Here is a 22,240-nt window from a genome sequence, read left to right as displayed (position 1 = left end):
ATTTTTGAAATTCCCATGGTGGATGACCTTTAATCTTTACGTTTAGTCCCTTCTGGATCTCTTACTGGGGGAGGCAAATAGACCTTGGAGTTCACAGCTTAGCAAGCCAGATCCCATTTCATTTTCCTCTGACCCTGGCACCTACACTTCCTATTTTTTCCCTTGTGATTAAGCTTCCGCCATGTGTTCTGTTCCAGTGATGTCTTCTCAACCTTGACCACACTTTAGCTCTGTGCTCAGCATTTCTGCTGAAACTCACATTCTGACTAGTCTTTTCTTCCTTCCTTCCTTCCTTCCTTCCTCTCTCTCCTTTCCTCTCTCTTTTCTTTTTCTTCCTTCCTTTCCTCTTTCTTCTTTCTTTTCTTTCTTCTTTCTTTCTCCCTTTTTCTCTTTCTTTCTTTCTTTCTTTCTCTTTTCTTTTCTTTTTTTTTTGAGGGTGGGGGAAAAAGAGAGAGAATCTCATGATCACAAGATCATGACCTGGGCTGAAATTAAGAGTTGGATGCTCAACCGACTGAGCCACCCAGGCTCCCTTGACTCATCCTTTAATTCTATTCCCCACCTCCACTTGTCCCTAAAACTTCTCCTCCGGTTGGGTTCCATTACCTGCTGGTAGCCTACCCTAAGTGCCTACCTGTAAAATCTCACTGATGCATATGTGGATTTACCTGCTCAGGGACACAAGGCAGAAAAATCCTTTCTTTCACCACTGTCTGGGTATCTCTCTTAAAACCTGGCTGAAGTGGCCAGTCTCCTGAGATGTGTTAATAGGTAATATACAAGCAGAATTGTCCATAAAATCCCTTCCTTGGAAAAAGTCTTGCTCAGTGTAAGTGGGACAGAGAAAGAAGGCAGCATTAAGTCCTTTGACAGACCACAGGAACAATGGAGAGGATGCCAATCTGAATGTGGTGTTGTGGTGGCTAGAAAGAGTGGAGGTTCAGGAATCGTGGGTTATCAGAAAGGTATTAGGATACAGAGTGAAAGACACTGGGTGTGGTTTCATTTTGCCTCTTTACTACATGTGAACTTTAGCCACATTTGTCTTGCCAAGGCCCGTTTCCATGTCTGCACAACAGAAATCATTTTTGCCTTTTCTGTTCCCAGAATTTTGTACAAGTGATGATTACTTCGCTGTGCATTAGACAACAGCACAATTGGAGAATTTTATAAGGTATATGAATAAGTATCATCTCAAAATTAAAGCTTTAAGTGTAGTGAAGTTTTTCAATCTCAAGTAATTATGCAGATGTATTAAAATAATCTTCAGGCACCTGGGTGGCTCAGTCAGTTAAGCTTCTGACTCTTGATTTTGGCTCAAGTCATAATCTTGCAGTTGGTGAGTTTGAGCCCCGTGTTGGGCTCTGCACTGACAGTGCAGAGCCTGCTTGGGATACTCTTTCTCCCTCTCTCTCTGCCACCCTGCCCCCCAAATAAATTAATTTAAAAAAATCTCATCTAATTAACTATAATATAAAATTTAAGTTTATTGTAATGACTGAATTCTATTTTATGTTTCCATTACTTAATTTTCCTTTCAAAAGATGTGAAATCTTTCAAATGGTTGAATATTATAAATCTTACTGCTTAAATTTGAATTTTTACCAATTTAAATGAACCAGTATTTGTAAAATACACTGAATCAAAATAGCAGCCAGCAAACTATTACTTATAGGGGTTGGAACGGCAAATCAGAGAATCATTAGTGTGAATCACTGAGAGACAGAATTGAGAGAGCTTCCTTTTTAATTAATTTCAGCTCCTATCAAATGGTGAACTAGCACAGGCTGCTGGCTTCTTCTAAAACCACCCCAGAGAAATTATTGAAGAGAGAGAAAGGCAGATAGGGAGACAGACATATGGATTCTAGAAAAACAGAAAAGTGAGATGTCCTGGGGAGGCCAAGACAGTCTTAAGCCTTGCAGCGTGGAGAAAGGAGTGCAATGTGCCTAGGGGACGGTGTATGGAGGAGGAGCACGGTGCCAGAGAGCATAGTGTGGGAGGGGCCTGGTGTGTGTGGGAGCCAGGTATGTGGGGGAATGTGTTATAGCAGGCAGCGAGAAGGCTGGGCTGAACGGCCAATGCCTACACAAAGGTGTATAATTAGTAAAAGACCACCAACTTAAAAAACATCTATCATCAGAAACAGAATGATTAGGATGGAGAATCCAGGAAATTAAAATAACCATGATAACTATAATAAGGGAAAATATTGTTAACATAAAGCAGAACCAAGAAATCATTAGAAGAATCCAAGTGGACATATTAGGTATGAATATGTAATAACTGGGATATAAAAAAATGACACTACACTGAATGGGATAAATAGTAGGTTGAATGGATGAAGAACAAGCAGAAAGATCAGACTGAGAAACTCTCCTAGAAGCAGCAAGAAAGAATAAAGAGTTGGAAACCATGAAAGAACAGCTCAGGGATATGTGAGGCAAAAGTAGAATTGGCATCTCTTAGGAGTCCTTGAGGGAAAGAAAAGAAAACAAAAACAAAAACAAAAATAAAAACAAAACAAAAACAAAAAACTATCAGGTCTTCTTAGAAATTTTGTAAATAGATAAGCCCTGAGAATTAAGGGAAAAAACAAAAACAAAAACAAAAACAAAACTACCCATGGCTCAGTTTTATGAGAATGGCTGACTGCCAAGAATTGAATGAATAATTAAATATATGTTTAGTAAGATTAAGTTTGAGAATCCGAGTAGCTGGGATCTTAAAGAATGAGTTCCTCCAGGCACCTGGCTGGCTCAGTTGGTTAAGTGCCTGACTTCGGCTCAGGTCCTGATCTCACAGCTCGTGAGTTCGAGCCCTACATTAGGTTCTCTGCTGTCTGTGCAGAGCCTGCTTCAGATCTTCTGAAGATCTTTTTGCCCTTCTCTCTTCACCCTTCCCCCACTTGGTGCGCGCGGGCTCTCTCTCTCTCAAAAATAAATAAACCTTAAAAAAAAAAATAAGGAGCTTCTTTATTCAGTGTTTGACTGTCAGCTAATGTAGGCACATTTGAAGTAGTCCCGTTAACTGTGCACTAGCTCCATGAGCCAACCTGTGTCCCCAGGGGCACCGCACTCCTCTGGTGCGAGCCTCTCCTAGATCCTCCAATATTCCCTAGTGGTTTAAAGACAGGCTTGAACTGGCTGTGGATGTGTTTGTAGGTATTTTACAGGAAATTACCCCCAGCCCCACCCCATCCTATTAGATCAAACCTTCGTAAGGGCAGACATTTCAATCAACTTTTCTTTTCATGAGAGGTACCCAAATACCAAAACAGTCCTGAGATTAGCACATATATTGCAGATTAACATTATGTCAATTAATATGTAGTTAGAAACTAGAGAAAAGATAATCACCCACCTTTATGAGTCATCTCTGGGTATACACACACGTACAAATCCTACACAATTAAAAATAGGATATATATTAACGGACAATTTTTCATAACATATAAAAAAATGAATTCCCACATGTTCATTTTCTGTCGAGTCAGAAATATGCTTTTTAGTCCTTTCATTGTGACTGGCATTAGGAGAAAACATGGAAGGTGAGTACTGTAAGGAAATCTCTAATAATCAGACTCCAAAGTCTCATTTCTATCATTATCTATTGTGATAATTATCCACACTTTACCTATTTCACCTATTTAAATCGTATCAATTGTGTGAAACTGATGAAAATGGAAATGTTTTAGACATTTGGGGGTATCATAGGATTAAGATATTTAATAAAACACATTTTTGTGATTAAAGTCTCAGAAGAATCCCTTAAGTGTTAAGTCCTACTTCCTGAACCCCTTATAATACAGTTCATTCTGAAGCCGGAGTAAATCACTGAAGTGAACATTTTCTTCATAATGTCACTACAAAATAGCGTAAAAGGGATTCTAACTACATGCCATGAAATTAAAACAACAGACCATGACTGGTAGGAAATTATGGGTTTATCTTAGTTTCGTGAAGATTTAAAAAAAAAAGCCACATTTATGGAGAAAGTAATGAATATTAAATCTTTCATACACCTACACTGATTAAAGAACTCTTTTTACTTACGCTAGCAACTCTGCAACATGGTAAGATTTTTGTTCAGTTTGAACAAAGAGACCTAGAGATGTTACATAGTGTGAGGTAGGTCCCACAGAATGGGAAGTTTGAAAAGCAAATGGAAGGGAATGAGGTGGAAGCTATTCAAATAGCTTAAGATGTCTGGACGCCAAGAGCAGGACACAGATCTGGTATTCTAAGGCTTTGATACTCAAGTGTGGTCCAAAGACCAAAGCATCAGCATCTTGTTAGAGCAAAGTCTCAGCCCCAAAACAACCCTATTAAATTAAAATCTTTTAAAAGAAGATCCTCTGGTGACTTACGTGCACATATAACTTTTAGAAGCACTACCACCTTGGGGCGTTCTTTGAAAACTTAAGGCTAATAAGCTACTCTGTGACAGGAAGTTTATGTATTTTTACGTAGCGATCACAGCAAATCTTCTCTATAGAATAGGTGCTCCTTAAGAGTTAGGGTTTATTTGATTATTTTCCTCATCCTCAGCATCTAGTATAATGCCTGGCTCATATCTAGCCAGTGAGAATGGAAGAGGAAAGTATGTTAAAGTAAAAATAAGAGTAGTCAAGTCAGTGATGCTACACAATCTGTTAAAAAGGTTAAGACGGTTGGCCCCATGGGCAAGAACGAGGACATTCAATAGGGACACGTAAAAAGCAGAGTAAGTAAAAACAGGAGAAAATGTTTTTGCTCAAACACACAATGGGAAAAAAAAGGTCATGTGCTTAATTAGGAAGAAAGCATACAAAGGTTTTGAGCATTCTGGGCATAACTTGGTAATTGGAAAACTGTAGCTTAAAGGACAAACGTGATATTGGAATGCAAAAATATTTTCATTATGTTAAGCCCTATTATTTGTTGGCCCAAATATTGGTCAAATTTTACTAGAACTCTATGCTCTTTGATCAAGGAGGAATCTAGGATGTAAAGTGGGCTGAAGATGAAAATCACTTGAGAAAACTCAAGAGGCTTTGAGAATAGTGCAGAGAATGCTAATAGTTATTTACAAGCATTTGTTCAGCAATAAAGCCCACAATGGAATTGTAACAACCCAGATTAGGTCATTTCACAAGCAGTCTCCACAAGACTTCCCTCAGTTCAGACACCAGCTGCAAGCCCTAGGATCCTAAGGCCACTCGCACTTGTTACCCACTGGGTACAAACTCGGCAGTTCCCACTATCCCCTCAGGTTCGAGAATGTGCCAGAACAACTCGCAGAACTCAAGGAAGTGCTATACTTCCTGTGTTTGTTTTGTTACAAAGTTACAAATCAGGACCAGACCAAAGAAGAAATCCTTGGGGCAAGGTCTGGGAGGGTGACAGACACTAAGCTTCCAAGTCCTCTGGCACATCCTCCTGTCACCCTCCTGGTACATCCACGTGCATCTCCAATCTGAGAAACTCTCCCAAGCTTTCAGGTATAGTGTTTATTGAGCCTCACCGCATGGCCATGATTGACTGAATCATTGGCTATACACCTGAACTGAAGTCCCAAATCCTCTGCCATCCTTGGAGGTCGGGCTGGTATGATGTGGCTCAAAACCCCAACTCCATAGACAGTTACATGGTTAGTCATTCTAACATGGTCAGTCCCTACTCTGGAACTATTTAGGGACCTACCATGAATATCAAAGACATGCCCATCACTTGGGAAATCCCAAAGATTGGAAACTCCCTACCAGGAACCAAGGAAAGGCCAGCCAACTTCATCATATAAGTTGGCCTTACTAAGGATTCTGGCTAGGCTGGCTTATCTGTACGTAAGATCAAATAGAGTGATCCACATGAGTTGGCCAGATTCTTCTGCTATTATTTTGTTGCTGCACTGACTATTATGCTAAAAAGAGGGACACTGCTGGAAGAATTCAGAACATATATTATCCAATATAGTTTTTGGCCTCATGGTATTCTTTGAGGACTAGTCTTGGATAACACAGGTATTTACTGAGTGCTAACTATGTGATAGGCACCTAATTTGAATACAGCTGAGGAAACAATCTATATTTACATACTGCTTAAAACAAATACATCTATCTGCACCAAACTAACGGTCCAATCAAATCATCTTTGCCTATTCATTAAAGTATGTCTCACAAATTCTTTACTAAAAAATATTCTATCATTGGGGCGCCTGGGTGGCTCAGTCGGTTAAGCGTCCAACTCTTGATCTCAGCTCAGGTCATGATCTCATGGCTTGTGAGTTTGAGCCCTGCATCAGGCCCCGTGCTGAGTGTGCTTGAGAATCTCTCTCTCCCTCTCTCTCTGCCCCTCCCCTGCTCGTGCTCATGCTCTCCTTCAAAAATAAATAAAAAAAAAAAAAATTTCATCATTACGTTACTTATTACCTAAATGCTCATAGTGGGGTACAGAAAATATGCTTTGGGGTATGATGGAAAGGGGCTTGAAATCCAATTAACTGTGAGCTAGTGAGTACTTACCCTGGTCCTCAACCTCTGTATTTGCAAAACATGAACATAAACCATCACATCTACTTAGAGAGGCAACATGGCTAAGAGCCTTACTGTGGGACTTGGCTGCTTGACAGATAGCTCTGGTTCTTTCTAGCTTTGGTTCTTTCTAGGTGAGAAATGTCACCAAATCTCTCTGGTCACAGCTTCCTCATCTGTAAAATGAGGATAATACTTGCCCTCATAGAGCTGTTGTCAGGATTAAATAAACTGTTGAGTATTTCACTTAAAACAGTGCCTGGCACCTAATAAGCACTTAAATTTTAGTGATTTTAGTAATTATTATTTTTAATTCCTTTATTAATTATATTACTTATACGTGGGTTGTTGGGATCACATAATATTTACGAATGCTTTTAGAAAACCTGACACAAAGTATACATTCAAATATTGATTTCCTTCACCATAGAAAAGTATTCTGTATTTCAAACTATTCACTAAGGGTACTCCAGGGACACAAATAAGTGAGATGAAGTTTGCTTCCATCTGATAGCAGGTAAAAAAAGGAAATGGGAGTAAAAGGGTTAGGCTGGCAAACCAATTTTTAAACAGTGCTCAACTGTTTAAAATTGGGGGGTGGGGTGAGGAATTCTTAACAGGCAAAGACAAAAAAAATTAGAAAAGCGTGTACATAAAAGGATGCCTTGAAAAGTTAAAATTATAATCTTTTATCACGAACTCGGGAAAACTGATTTTTTTTAATGGCACAAATTTCCTTACCATCTTAAGAGTTTAAGAAGGCATAATGAAATATAAATTAACATTCCTTTCATTTTAAAATACGAAAACTTAAAAAATGATTACCATTTGGGGAAAAATACCCTCACAGTATTTTAACATGTAACTGATTTTCAGTCAGAATTCCTTATGGCTAGACCCTTAAATTATCACGGGCTCTGTTATACCCACATATGCACATAACAGGTTAAAATTACCATCAGAATACAATGGAATTTTCAGAACAAGATTAATATTCCAAGTATATTATACTCACAAAATATAAGTGATATTACCAATAACACAGAAACTAAGCTGTTTTAACTAGCATTACTTATGCTGAAAATGAAGATTAACTGGATTTTTTTAATACAGTGGAAGCAATTCCAAAACTCAACTGCTACAAAATAAGAGCCAAAATCTTTACGAGTTTATACTCAAAACTGTGCAAACAAGATACTGTACAAATTTGGTAAAATCTACTTGTGTTTCTCACGTTTACCCTATTTAATCTTTAAGCTGCCAAATTAAATTTCACTTTTATGAGAAAAACTATGATTTTATTATTTTATTATAATTTAAGGCATGCATTATTTTCCCTTCAATTAAAAAATCCAAATCATTAAATCTTTTAGCACTTCTTTGATGAATAGTAGCAATTTTTTCTGCGACACATACTTACAGGTTGCAGGATGACTCCTTTTATTATGCTGTCTATATTTCACAGGAAACTTAAAGCACGTTTCCTCTAACAAATACTCCTACTAAATTATCGGAGAAAAGCCTAAGTTTTAAAGTTTCTGTAAAGACTTACTCCAACCTTCACTTCCCTCTTCATAACAAAATTCTAATAACACATTTAAAAAAATCACAGAATAATTTTTATTTATAATGAAGTTATTCTTTCTAGACTTTAAATCATCAGTTCACTCTTATAACAGAGAATCATTTAAATAACACCACCAAAATGGAATGAAAACAAAACAATCTATTAATTGATATTATTATATCAATTTCTTTGATATGTCATAATGATATCCAATTAGTTTTGCAACATGGTCCATTTCCAGTGAAATTCTCAACAGGTTGCTAAGAAATGTCAGTCCTTCACACTGACATTTGATTCTAAGGCGTGCCAGATGTGGCTCTCTTGATTGCTTCAGAAGTCAAACGGTTAAACAAGTATCCTGAAGAAAAGGCTGACTTCGTAGGTGACCCATCACAAATGGGTAGCATGCCTTCAGATCCTTTGGTTTTTATAATAATCCCTTTGGAAAGTTAATTACTTGATGATTACTCCCTTAGAGTTCTGTTTTAAACAGGATGAATCACTCACTATACGGTTTGTGCCAACGTCCTTGACTTTCTCATTTCCACTATTTTGTTTATCAGATCATATAGTGCTGGTAGTCTTAGTTTATCCATATTTTTGCTGTAAACATTGAGAAATATACCAAGGACAACTAACAAACCAGACCAGACATACCTAAGGAAAGAAGGAAGGAAAAAATATTAATATCACGGTAAAGATTTACTGTTAACCACAGAACTTGGTGATGAGTTAACAATAATTCTGCAATAAAATAAACATTTTGTTATTGGAGGGCCACCATGACACTAAAATAAAAACAAAATAGTATTTTTAGACCAGATTAGATAGAATTCCATATTATTTATGTTAAGTATAGGTACAGAGAAGATATTTTACAAAATATTAAATATAGTTCATTTGAATTTTGAGGATAATAGCAAATTCAAGTCCATGTCCTAACCCATAGTCTTAAGAGTCTAAGCACTGAATGTGTAAATCTGCCAGTGGCCATCTTGGGAATTCAACAATCTACCCAGTTATCCCAGTTGGGTGGGACATACAGAGGTAAAAAGGGGCACATCCTGAGAAAGTAGGGGAATTACATGGGTTGCTATAATGTATACCTAGCACATGCACAAAGAGAAACTAAATACAGAAAACAAATACACCAACTGAAATTTATCTGTGGTTAACTTTAAACTTATACATTGATAATTTCTAGGTTTGAATCTTCTCAATTACTAAGCAGCATAAATTGAAAGGATACTAATTTTAAATGTATACCAGACAGTAAAGAAACAGTAAATGCTTTATAAGAAGCCATAAACTAAATAAACTTACAGAATAGATCTCTACCTCAAATCTTTTGTGGGAAAGGGGAACAATAAACAACTTTATTTATTTTTTTGTTTTAATGTTTATTTTTGAGAGACAGAGAGGGACAGCGTGAGCAGGGGAGGGGCAGAGAGAGAGGGAGACACAGAATCCGAAGCAGGCTCCAGGTTTTGAGCTGTCAGCACAGAGCCCGAGGCAGGGCTCGAACCCATGAACCATGAGACCATGACCTGAACCAAAGTTGGGCACTTAACTGACTAAGCCACCCAGGCGCCCCTAAACTTAGTAACTTTAAAAACCACGTATATATATAACGTATATAATTTATGTATTACACACATATAATTTATACTCTTGTACTAGGGCAAGGCAGAATCCCTTCATCTCAAGACATCACTCACGTTCACTTATACTGGAAACAGGGTCATGCTAGCACTGGAACTCCAGTTAGGCAGTTCAAGTGTACAACATGATTTCTTCAAAATAATTACATGCATTTCTGAAGTAGCAGAAGAGACGTCAATAAAGTATGGCTCCAGATAAAACTGATTCTTTATAAAGAAATTAAGGAAATATGAAATGTGAAACCAGGTACCTGCAAGTACCTTGCAGTTTGTTGAATTACAAACTACTTACTGAAATGTGAATGGTTTGGAGAAGAACATAAATGAAAGTACGATAGTCATTGCTTTTCTTCCGGTTGTCACTGTAGGGAGAAAAAAAGGTTGCTTTAGAATGTGCCCACTAATATCTATCTTTTAGAATATTTTGGAAATCATTTCAACAAATATTAACTAAGCCTGCTATGTGCCGAGATCTACATGACACGCTAAGAAAACAACAGAAACCAAAAAACAAACAGAAAGCTGCTGCTGGGGTTATGGAGTTAACAGTCTGGTAAAGGGTAGAGACATTAAATCATACAGTTAAATGTTAAAGTACAACTGTAATGAGTACTTGATAAAGGCCACGACACTAGGGAGGCATGTCAATCCCTTAGAGATGCTTAGTCTGGCAGGAAAGAAAGGCTTTCACGAGGAAGGTATGATTAGGTAGAACAGGTATTATTCTTTAAAAGTAGTAAGCTAAATTCCTAGGAGTGCTATCTGCTTTCACTCATACGTGGAACTTGAGAAGCTTAACAGAAGACCATGGGGAAAGGGAAGGAGAAAAAAATAGTTACAGAGAGGGAGGGAGGCAAACCATAAAAGACTCTTAAATGCAGAGAACACACTGAGGTTTGATGGGGGGTGGGATAGAGGGGAAGATGGGTGATGGGCATTGAGCAGGGCACTTGTTGGGATGACCACTGGGCGTTGTATGTAAGCGGTGAACCATGGGAATCTACCCCCCAAACCAAGAGCACACTGAACACACTGTTATGTTAGCCACTTTGACAATAAATTATATTAAAAATAAATAAACAAATGAAAGTAGTAAGCTAAAGGATAAAGTAAGCTAATATCCTAATACTACTGGTCATGTCTGGGTAAGACCATGAATAATCTTGACATGGCTGTATTAACCTTTACCGGTCTTTCAAGTATTATCTTAAGCCTGCTGTTAGGCATGAAGCCCTCCTCCCTGTCCCAGCCAGGTAGAGGTAGGACTCGGCAAATATCTCCATGGTAGCCCTGTTCCCCGCCTGCATTATTACTTGCTATCCTCTCTCTGGACTGTGTGTCTTACTTAGTTCCTTGTCTTACTCATCCTTGTATCCCCAGACTACAGTCCCGGGCACTCAATGTCCAATGCATGAATAAATGAACTCCAAATGAAGAAAGTTTTGGAAATGTGTCAGAGCCTGACTCCCCAGATCTATTTTTCCTTCTGTGTTATTTTTTATGCTCTATTTTTACCTGGGCATACCTTCCTTTCCTACAGTCAGGTGTGGTCATGTGATTAGGTTTTGGCCGGTGAAAAGTGAGAAGTGCTGTTTCTAGGGGTGTGTGATTTCTAGGAAGATTTTCTGAAGACAAAGGTGTGCCCTTCATCTTCTCTCCACCCCACTGCCTGAAATGAGGATGAGGACAAGCCGGCAGAGAAGACAGGAGTCTGGCTTCCTGATGAACGTGGAGCCACCACAGCAGTTCAGGAGGCAGGATCACATATGGGTTAAGAGCATAGGTCAGGAGCCAGACTGCCTCCGTTGGAATACTGATGCTGCAGCTTACCAGCTGGTTGACCACTGGGCAAGCCACTTAACCTCTCTGTGCCTCTGTTTACCCCTTGTAAAATGGAACAATAACAGTGCCTACTTTATTACAGGATTATTGCGAGATGAAAATGAATAATGTATGTGAAATGGCTCTGGGTACATAATGAAGGTTATATACATGCTGGCTATTATTATTGCCAGCGCATTTCTTTTACACGGAAGAGAAATAAACCTGTCTGCACCTTTAAGAAAAGGACTGCATCTCATATTTTTTTATACCAACTACAGGGTTTAGATAATACGTATCAATTGGTATCAATTCCCTTTTGAAGAGTTATCATCTTTAAGCGAAACTGGAACCCGAGCTAAGTAGATGAATTTGTTAATCTTTCTTGGTAGTATGAGATAACTTGACAGATTATACATATGGCCTCACCTATAATTATGCCCTCTGTTTACCATTAGCAATACAAACTTTAGCAGGGGAGTCATATGTGAGCAAATAAAGAGAAAGTTTAGGATTTAAATCCATTTGCTTTATTTATTCTGTAGTATTAAACTAAGTATTCCCTTAAAAGTATGAAATGTTAAACTCAGCTATAAATGGCTAATGTGTGTATGCATTATGATGCAAACCTTACAAATCTCTGATAGAAATGTTCGAGTCCAACCCAGTCTCTTTCCAAGAGAGAAATGAAGGCCAGAGAAGAGGAAAGAATTACTCTCCAGGCCACATGCCATTAAGCATCTGAGCTGGGACGACGCTCTACCTTCTCTGACATCCCAAACCAGCCACACTGCATCCAAACCTGGGCTCCTTTCAGCGCTCTCTCCATATGGGAGATGCTGAGTGCATTTGTCATCTGGACCATTCACTTGGCAAATGGTACGAGGTTAGCACATGGAGTCATCTATCTTTTTCATTGGGCCTCACCTGTAGCCTCTCATCTATTTTCCTGACTCCTCCAAAGCGTAACAAATATAACTTCCATTCCTCTAAAGTGCAAGCAGAGTTCCTGCACAAAGCAGGTGCATAATAATTATTAGTGACAAGAGAAGCTAATCTGGCTAATGCCCCAGAAAGGGTACGAATGAAGGTCCAAAGTTTTGTTTGAAATATAGCTGCCATATTTTCTGTGCATCAAAACTAGAATTTTTGTTATAAATTAAAAGTGTATATAAAAGCAGCATTTTTATATGAAGGTATTTGGCCTATCACACTTTAAAAAAAATTTTTTTTAATGTTTACTTTATTTTTGAAAGAGAGAGAGAGAGAGAGAGAGAGAGAGAGAGAGAGGCAGAGAGAGAGGGAGACATAGAATCTGAAGCAGGCTCCAGGCTCTGTGCTGACAGCTCAGAGCCTGATGTGGGGCTTGAAATCACAAACTGCAAGATCATGACCTGAGCTGAAGTTGGACACTTAACTGACTGAGCCACCCAGGCGCCCCATAGTCCATCACACTTTTTAATAAAAAATCATTTTAATGCATTTAAAAGTTACTATTTAGATACATATACATATTTGATTTTAAAATTAAACCTTCAAATAAATTATTATGAGGAAACATTTTCTTTAGAATTTTAAAGAAATACCATAAGCCAAAAAATAAATTGATGAAATGCAACAATTTTCTTTTTAACGCAGAGTAGACGCTGCCCATATCTTTTGAAAATGAGAGTCAGAGAAAATTTAAATGTTTATTTCATAATCTAAGCAAGTATATCATTCATACCTGTTACAGCAAGAAGTGCACCGAAAATTTTAATCAAAGCCAGAACAAAGGAGATTCCAAAATACCCAGTGAGGGAAAAAAGGAAAGCATAACCGTAGGTCTGAATTGGATTCTGCAACATATAAAAAAAGCCTGTTAGGAAAATGCAAAACAAACCCTGAGGTATTACAAATGAAATAAAACTACAGATTTTAATCAACCTCCTGAGTAGTAATAAGCCATTCAACAATGCAGTCAAGCAAAGATTCTTATTTAGTTCTGATTTAATGGAAAAACAATGATGAAATTAAAAATCCCAACTTTTACACATTATGCATCGCTTAAAAATTAACTTATAGGGTAGAGCAAGGATAAAATAAATTTAAATATAAATCATTTCATTTCTGAAATAATTTCTGATCTGCATACATTATATTAAAGGAGTTATCAAATTACATAAAAATAATCTTTTTGAACAAGAAATACAGAGGAAACTATTTAATGGGAGATGTTTATTTTTAAAAATATGATTAGTGTTTACCTTTGAACAAAATGTTACTGCAGGGCCTAATCCGCTAGTGCATGTCAATCCCAGTAAAATGTACACAAAACCGATGGAATACGAATACAAAACCTATAGTAGATAAAAATATAGTGGAAAAAAATGCTATCAAACCAAAGGCAGAAAATGAAGGATTTTTAATATATGACTTAATTAATTAAATGTGAAGAACAAACCATTTTTTAAGTAACATCATTATTTCAATACGGCCTAACTTTCTGGAGACGATGACGGATCCTGTTTTGAAGTTTACAGCTTTTTTTACATATAAGGTAACACAGCAGTACTGATCCTTTCATACATACGGTCACATAATATTCATTTTTTTGCCTGGCTTAATTACTGAACTCAAACCACATTTTATTGTTGGGGTTCTAAAAACACATATAAATAAAACAAAATAACTTTAAAGCTACTTATTAAACATGAAAACACCCAAACGTTAAATTTGCAAAGAAATTAAAATATAAGGAAAATAAGCAGTATCTGGCATATCTATTGCTTCATTTCCCAGTTTTCCTACCAATCTTTCTATCCCAGTTTAGTATACTCTCAGAACAGTCAGCAGCAGCATCGTCATCAAATTTACAGACCTGTGATGCTGCAGGTACCGTGTCAACCACGCTCTCTATGAATAATTCCACTTACGCCTCAACCTGCAGATGAGGAAATTAAAACTTAGAGACAGTAAGTCATTTTCCCCAAATAAGAGAGCTCGCCAAGTTGGGATATAAACTGAGGTGATCTTAGCCCAGAGCCTAAGCTCTTAACCATAGTATTTCTAACTATTTACACTTCCTTAATTCTCTGATCTTGACCTTACCCAGGAAGAGTGGTGACGATCATCAAGAAAACTTCTGACCGAGATTAAAGACTCCTTTAAGATGCTCACTCTGCTGACAAAGTAACAGGAAAGACCATTCCTATATACTCTTAATGTAGTACATTCTGTCTAGCAAGAGGTTGGTTATAAAATTAATGTAAACATACATATGGTAACTTTCCTATATATAAATACCAACCAGGTAGAAGGTATAGGGAAAGAAAGAACATTATTAGCAGTAACAACAGCAAAAAGATGAAACCCCTAACAATAACTTCAATAAGAAATACGGATTTATATGAAAAAAAAAAAAAAAACAACTTAAAATCTAAGGGACATTGGAAAAAAAAACACTTGAATAAAAGGAAAGTCATACCTTATTCTTGGACTGAAAGAATCAAGTGTATAGATGTCATTCTCCCTAAATTAAGTTATAATTCAGTGCTATACCAATCACAATAGCAATGCGATTTCTAGTTTATTTGGGGATATGAACACCCAAGAATAACCATGGTAGTAATATTCTGAAAAACAAAAGGAACATTGCTGGCTAGTCCTAGCAGATGGTAAATGTATGACAAAGCTGCTGTCATCACATGGTTTGGGTGCAGAAAGAAATCAAAAGAATATAATTCTGAATCCTACATTAGACTATGATATGATAAAGAAGGCACTTAGGCTGAAAAGTGGATCTTTCAATAAATGAAACTGGGGCAAGTGGATAGCCATATGGAAGAAAAATCTTTTAAATTTTTGGCTAGATCGAAGCTTTAATTAAAAAGGAAATCATAAAATGGATAGGCAACCTAGGTAAAATTCTTAAATCTTAAGAGATGGGAAAGCCCTTTTCAATGATAATATGTTTCCAGAACCATGAAGGAAAAGATCAACCATATAAAAATCACAAGCTTCTAAATGGAAGATAATACCAAATACAAAGAGAGGAGAAAAGTGATGTAACAAAGGATTTTTTTAATATGTAAAAAACTCTAGAAATAGGGAAAATATTCATCAAATATTATACAATAAGCTCCATAGTGGTAATGGTATTTTTACTTTTTCATTTCCTGTAATGTTTGCATGGATTACTTTTGTGAAAATAATGATGACAAACCAGTTGGAAAATGCCGTGCCAGTCTTCAACACCAGAAGTGGTTCGCAAAATGAAGCACGTCACCATTTCTGAGCCTGTCCGTCGTGGAGAAAAAACACCAGAGCACTTACCATTTCTGAGTTGGAAGCATTGTGCAATTTCATGGCTTTCTCTTGAACGTTCCCAATGACGGCGTCCGCACACAGTGCCAGGGAAATAAGGATCACACCTTCAAGAAAGTGCAAAAAAATACAACCTCCTTATTTAAACATGTGAATGACACTCAAGGTTTACCAGAGATTTAACTTGGCTGAAAAACCAAAGCAGATCTTAAATCACATTTGCTCAGTAAAAATGGATTATTTTCATCCACAACCAGCTATAATTGGGCGCATAGATGATAACGTCAAAAAAAAAGGTAATGGACACTAATAAACTACATTAAAGTTGTCACCTTGCTGTGTTTCATTATTATATAAAATAATAGTTCTGTTTAGGTTAAATGTTTGAAAGGAATACTCTATTAAACACATACAGAAGAAATTCTTAGGAGCTCTATCGGGACTGGTAGTTAGTTAATTGAAAAAATCAGATGAGGATGGAAATCATAAAAGAAATTACCTACATTATTAAAACATTTAAAACACATAAACATACACATAGTTGCCAAGGTCTTTTCTTTGAATATGTGTCCTAACGAAAACCATACTCATAACACACACCGTTAATGATTTCCCAGTTGTTTTCGTTAAAAAGCATACAGGAAAACACAGGAACTTCAGACACAGGGGGTAGAATCCCTTCACGCTTTTATGATATCCCGCTATTTTTACAGTTGTTTCCTCCACACCTAATTCAACACTGATTCTGTTGACTAGTCAACCATATTGTTTCAATTAACAGAAACAATTCTCTCTTCAAACTCATTTTTAAACAATTTAAAAAAATATATTTACTTTTGAGAGAGCACAAGTTGGGGAGGGACAGAGAGAGGGGGACAGAGGATCTGAAATGGGCTTTGCATCAACAGCAGTGAGCCTGATGTGGGGCTCGAACTCGTGAACTGTGAGATCATGACCTAGGCTGAAATCGGACGCTCAACGATTGAGCCACCCAGGTGTCTTTCATTTCTGCACAATGCAAGCAATATTATTACCTAGTTGTAACAGTACAACTGGCATGTACAAATCTGGAAATCAACACACCAATGCGAATAGGCACATCTACCTAAGAAGCAGGCGGTTGGTTACCTGAAGTGTTTAGGACACCGGTCACCAGCCATGTGCTTTACAGAAAGAACAAAAAGCAGCCTTGGTCACGTCTGTGAGTCTGCTGGGACCTACGGGAGTTTCCCCCTTTTCATTTTTTTAAACAATGCAGAAGCAATTACACGGAGCAGAAAAATATATGTGCATGTGTGTGCACTTGAGAATTTTCAAGTTTTCATACTTATTCTTCAGTTTGCCTTTTCATCATCTAACTTTGTGGTATTTATTACCTAATCATACATTTTTATTCACCAAACTTGATCCTGAATGCTCTTTTACTTATTTCAAATATGAAACCTGTCCTTGAAACAAAGATGGGCTATTGTTGAAGACTTGAATACAACATCCTCGCTCCCGGCAGGCTATTCAAAGACATTCTAAAAATGCTCTGAACAAAGGCAACACAGCATGAAAATGCTTGAACTACATTCTAAGGGGAATATTTAAAGGCAGACATTTATCTGCATAAGTAAATTCTGATATATTCACTTTACACATTCAAAGTTTTATTTATGTCTATCTTAAATAACTAAACAGTTAATCTAATCTCCTTTAGATAATATATTATTACAGATCAGAGACCATGATAAGTGCTCATCAGTTATTCTTAATAATGAAGTATGACCATGTTCTAATTTTCTTACAAAATATTTCCATGGGAGTTGGAAAAGGTCAGCGGTCATGTCACCTTGAGAGGTTGCGGGACCACAGACACCACTGACACCACTTCAGCCCATCTTTATTGTCACTTTCACCCTCAGCATGCGCATGCGCTTTCATTCATACCCACTGTTCCATCACCCCAGTCAACCCTCCCACCACCTCTGTGTGAGGCAAGCTATCATCATGATCTCTGTTTTAAGGGGAGAGTACAAAGGGGTCTGGCACTTTAGCCAGGGTTATAATTTTAGGTGATCTGAACAGAATTTGAAGCTGTGATTCTGACTGCAAATTGTGCCTTCTCTAAAACTGCTTTTTCAATAAGTAAAAGAGTCAATTACCTCAGTTTCCATACATAATTTTCCTTTGAGAGTTGCTGACACGAAGCGTTCTTGAAAAATCTACACCATGTCAGACACATCTGTAACTATAAGCTTCTTTCTCAGAGGAAAACTCAGTGAAGTAATGATCACCTGTACTCTGAGCAAAGTTGAAACAGATGTTGTAAGAGGTTCCATCAGAATCTTTTGGTTGTTGAAGGGTTACTCCAAGAGGCTGTGCTGGTTACATTTAAATCCATTAACTTAGCCTGGTTAACCAGGTTAGTAAATAAAGAAGGCTGACTAACAGCCATGAAGAAAAATTTTGATTCTTAGGAATAGCAAAGCTGATGTAAATCATTTTCTTCATTATGTAGTACCTTTTTCTCATGAATAAATTTTTCCCCTTTCTTCAGAGTTCCTATGAACATGTAAGTATTTTATTTTATTTTTACTCTCCTCCCCCCCATTGAGGATCTACTGGCAATAAATGCAACCATATAAAAGCATAAATTATGAAAAACATAGCCATGATGTGCCCCGCCCCTCAGCCCGGGCCCTAAAAAAAGCCCTTCTGAGGGAGGGAAGAGAAGAACTGCCTAAGAACACTGTTGCCCCTGGGCCTGTGGGAGAAGCCAGGTGCTACTTCAGCATATCTGGTAGTCAGTAGAGCAGGACAGCTCACACAGCTGGCCCTTGAAGTCCAGGTCAATGGTGAAGTCCAGATCTCGATTATTATTGGCACTGGGCTGAATGTCAATGATGCCAAAGATCTCTCCGCCTGTTTTCACTGTCAGGTGGTCCTCCATGTAGAACACTGTCTGCTCCCAGTGCATGTGCAGGGACTCAGGGCTGGTGGAAAAGCCTGTCCTCTTGGGGCAGCAAGTAACCTTGATGTTGAAGTAGGCCACCAGGGCGTGCTTCACTTGCAGGCAGAAGGGGGAGGTGAAGGTTAGGTCTTCCACCTTGACAGTGTAGATGTCCACCTCCTTCATGAGGCGGGCATTGGTGACCAGCTGCTTGGGGTCCACCACATCCACCAGGGGCTCTCTGATGGCCATGTCTTTGACACAAGATATGTCAAAGCCATATATGTTCTCCCACCAGTGGATCTTCATAGTCTTAGTACAGCCGGTCTTCAATGGTTGTCACATACAGCATGGCTCAGTCTGGGAAGATGAGGCCACTAGGTGTCAGCCACTTGTCTGGAACACCATATTGAGCATCGACTTGTAGAAGGGGCGGCAGTCCATCTACTCACTGATGATGATGTCTACCTTCTTCACTGGAACCTCTACTTTCTCCACCTTCCCCTTGGTGATGGTCACCACGCGGTCTAAACTGTTGGTTTTGACAATCTGCACCACATAATCAGAGATACTGGAGCACTGGATCCCAATGACCAATGACCTTGCGGGCTCCAGCCTTGGCAGCAAACATACAGAGGATCCCTTGGCCGGAGCCCACGTCCAGTACCATGTTGTCCACAAACAGGTGTCGGCTATGAAACATGGAGTTTTGGTACATGAGGGTGAGTGCCTCATCTTTCAGCATCTCTTTCGAAATGCCAAAGTGAGCACTGGAATCAAAGTAGTGATCTTCGCATGCCAGCACTGGGCTTCCTGCTGCTTTCTGCCTGGCCCCAGGTGACCTCCATGATGCAGTCCGTGGCCTTGGCTGCTGCCACCTTTACCTGCACCTACTCCTCCTCTGGCCACCGAGACCTGCCCTGAACACGTAAGTATTTTAAATACTACTTTTGTCAGGCTAGGAGATGGGATGATACTAAGCTTATGAATAAAACTCAACAGTATTAGAATGACAATACTGTGTATATAATAATTTCTCTTCAAGGTCGTTAGAATAAAAATATTATAACACATTTTTTATTCTTATTTAGTTCTAAATATACAGAATACCTATTTTGCCTTTGAAAAATCTAAGTTTTATTTGCAAAATTCCACGGGACACACAAGGAGGAAACTGTTCATGGTGGAAACTTCAAGCACTGTAAGGTTATAGGCATATTTAGAGTGCACAGTTCTATGTTAACATATAGCATAACTTTTCCTCTTTAGCTAAAATAATGACAAGTAAATGTGCAATTTAAATTTTTTTAAAAAAAGAATAAAAAGTTACTACTGTGATTCTCCTATAACTAATGTGTATACTTCCGATTCAGCCCATAAGAAACTCATCTATCATGTACTGGATCACAGAAGGTTTTGACTGGCCGCACAGCCTTTTGTCATGTCAAGATACCAGAGCACTAAAAAGAACTGTTACATTTGCAGGGTTGTAATATTTTTACTACATCTTATACAGAAAGTCCGAAAGCTTTATGTCAGATACGAAAATCATAGATGTCACACTATCGTTTAAAATTCTCATGAAATTATAAAAGTTCTTACTCTAAACCCAAATGCCTGTAAAATCTGAGCAGCACAAACAATTTCCTTACCGGTCAGGTTGAAATTTGGTGCAACCGTGCTGTCAGCTAGGGTGAACCATATCAGGCCAAGGCTCATACATATGGCAGCAGACACATCTGCAATGTTGTAACGCTTCCCTGTGTAAAATAAATGTAAGCCAACCTCATTATGCACATGCCCACTTGACACAGTTTTAGATCTATGTGTCTAACCAAGTATAGCAGGATCTGCTTTTTATATCCAAAGTCAAAAACATATGAAGAATGCTTAGATCAGTGCCTTAGACAGTCACAGAAGGGCTTCGGAAAATTAGATTACCAATGAGCAGCAACATGTCCTTAGGAGTTAGATATGAGATCCTACCTTATCTGTTACGGTGAGTAAATATGAACATTTAAAGTGCATGGACATGAGTGCCTTTTTTACTTCGTGTATGTTAGAAGATTCTGAATTTTCTTACAGCCCATACATTTACAAAGTAACCAGAGCAATTTTTCAGGCTGCATAACTGTTTAAGTTTGCAACTACCATAATCAGAATTGGTGCGAATGAACCTATTTTAGTAGATCCACATCTAAATAATAAAATCATGTAGTGTAACTTTTTGGTAAGGATTGTTAAGGACGTATTACACATGCATGTGGTTTTTAATAGGGAAGGGTATCAGTACTCTTTCCTGCATCAACAGTTACCCTGAAATTATACATGAAGTAGTTGACATCCATACTTTCGTCTCAAAGGGCTTTTGTGGGAAGGCCTCTAATGTAAAAAATGAAGTCAGGCTGTATAAGAACTTTAGTGAAATAGAGACCCTTGACTGTCAAAACATGAATATTCTGCATGACTGTTACAGAAACAACAAAAATGTGTTCCACTTGCTATCATTGCTTCCTCTTTCGCTCCTATTTCCTGTAACTTAGTTGGGGCTCTAGGAAGTCAGTGAGCCAGCAGAGTTGGTAAAAAAGCAGTTCTGCTCAGGTTAACCTTTACTTCAGTGTGAGAACTGTCCGTGTGTATGATGGAGGTAGAGAGAGGAGCCCTGCAGAGCAGAAGAATGAAAGAATTGAAAAGAGGAGTTTTCTAGGTATTTCTGAGCTACGTCTTCAATAGATGAATGCAGTATTTCTGGAAATGTGATGGATTCCCGACTAAAAGAAAAAATAATTTAAAAAAGTACTATTTTTATTTTTCCCCAGTCCAAATTACTGACGGCAAAGACTAGGGGATATTGCAGAAGTATCAGTGTTTTTATAATACCTTATTTTGATACAATGTCACTCACAATTGTTCTGATATTTCGAATGTTCATTAAAAAATATTAATTGGAGTTTCATGTTTTTCCTAATGCTAGATGCCATAACAGATCCTATTAGTTTCAAACAGTATGAAAACATATCATTACTATACCTTGAATAAAAACTCCTCCTAGCATAACAGGAATCAATTTGCAGCACTTGAAGATGACTTGGGTGGGATAATTCAGGTAGCCCAAGGAAGTATTTGATAACCCCATAGTACCCACAGTTAGAAAAGCTATTATCATGTAGGTTTTTCCTGGTATTCTGTAAAAGACAATTTTTAAAATCTTCATTTTGGGACCCAATTCACACTATTATAAGATAATGTGTTTACAATGTGTAAATGTCTAATTTCTGATGAATATTTCTACAAATACTGGTGAAATATCACTAAAGGTTACCACCCTGTATTCATACAAAAGAATGTTGGTAAAAGCAACAATTTACCCTTATTTAATTGATCACAAGTGAGAACTTTCAGCTGTGTGAAACACGGTGTACCACAGAGTTCTACAGATT

General features: G+C 37.8%; 1 protein-coding gene and 1 pseudogene across 13 annotated transcripts in view; both read right to left on the bottom strand.

Annotated features, from left to right (window-relative positions):
* The window catches only part of SLC35B3 (solute carrier family 35 member B3), a 39,907-nt gene that overhangs the window by 5,639 nt on the left and 12,028 nt on the right, over positions 1 to 22,240 (bottom strand). For 9 of the 13 annotated variants that reach the window (XM_049655078.1, XM_049655077.1, XM_049655081.1 and 6 more), the window contains 7 exons: positions 21,831 to 21,985; positions 20,453 to 20,560; positions 15,875 to 15,972; positions 13,807 to 13,899; positions 13,287 to 13,398; positions 10,032 to 10,101; positions 8,108 to 8,735 (listed from right to left, as the gene is read on the bottom strand). In XM_049655078.1, coding sequence (XP_049511035.1) covers positions 8,585 to 8,735; positions 10,032 to 10,101; positions 13,287 to 13,398; positions 13,807 to 13,899; positions 15,875 to 15,972; positions 20,453 to 20,560; positions 21,831 to 21,985 — 787 coding nt within the window. In that variant the 3' untranslated portion in view covers positions 8,108 to 8,584. Of the gene's footprint in view, positions 1 to 3,363; positions 3,404 to 8,107; positions 8,736 to 10,031; positions 10,102 to 13,286; positions 13,399 to 13,806; positions 13,900 to 15,874; positions 15,973 to 20,452; positions 20,561 to 21,830; positions 21,986 to 22,240 lie in introns of those variants that run through there. The other 4 variants (XM_049655075.1, XM_049655076.1, XM_049655079.1 and 1 more) reach the window with 2 other exon arrangements.
* On the bottom strand, positions 18,013 to 19,797 carry LOC125939588 (protein arginine N-methyltransferase 1-like; annotated as a pseudogene).

The sequence above is a fragment of the Panthera uncia genome, assembly GCF_023721935.1.
Source record: "Panthera uncia isolate 11264 chromosome B2 unlocalized genomic scaffold, Puncia_PCG_1.0 HiC_scaffold_25, whole genome shotgun sequence".
In the NCBI taxonomy this organism is placed as follows: domain Eukaryota; kingdom Metazoa; phylum Chordata; class Mammalia; order Carnivora; family Felidae; genus Panthera; species Panthera uncia.
Note: the sequence above shows the minus strand (reverse complement) of the source record. Positions and strands in the feature narration are given on the sequence as shown.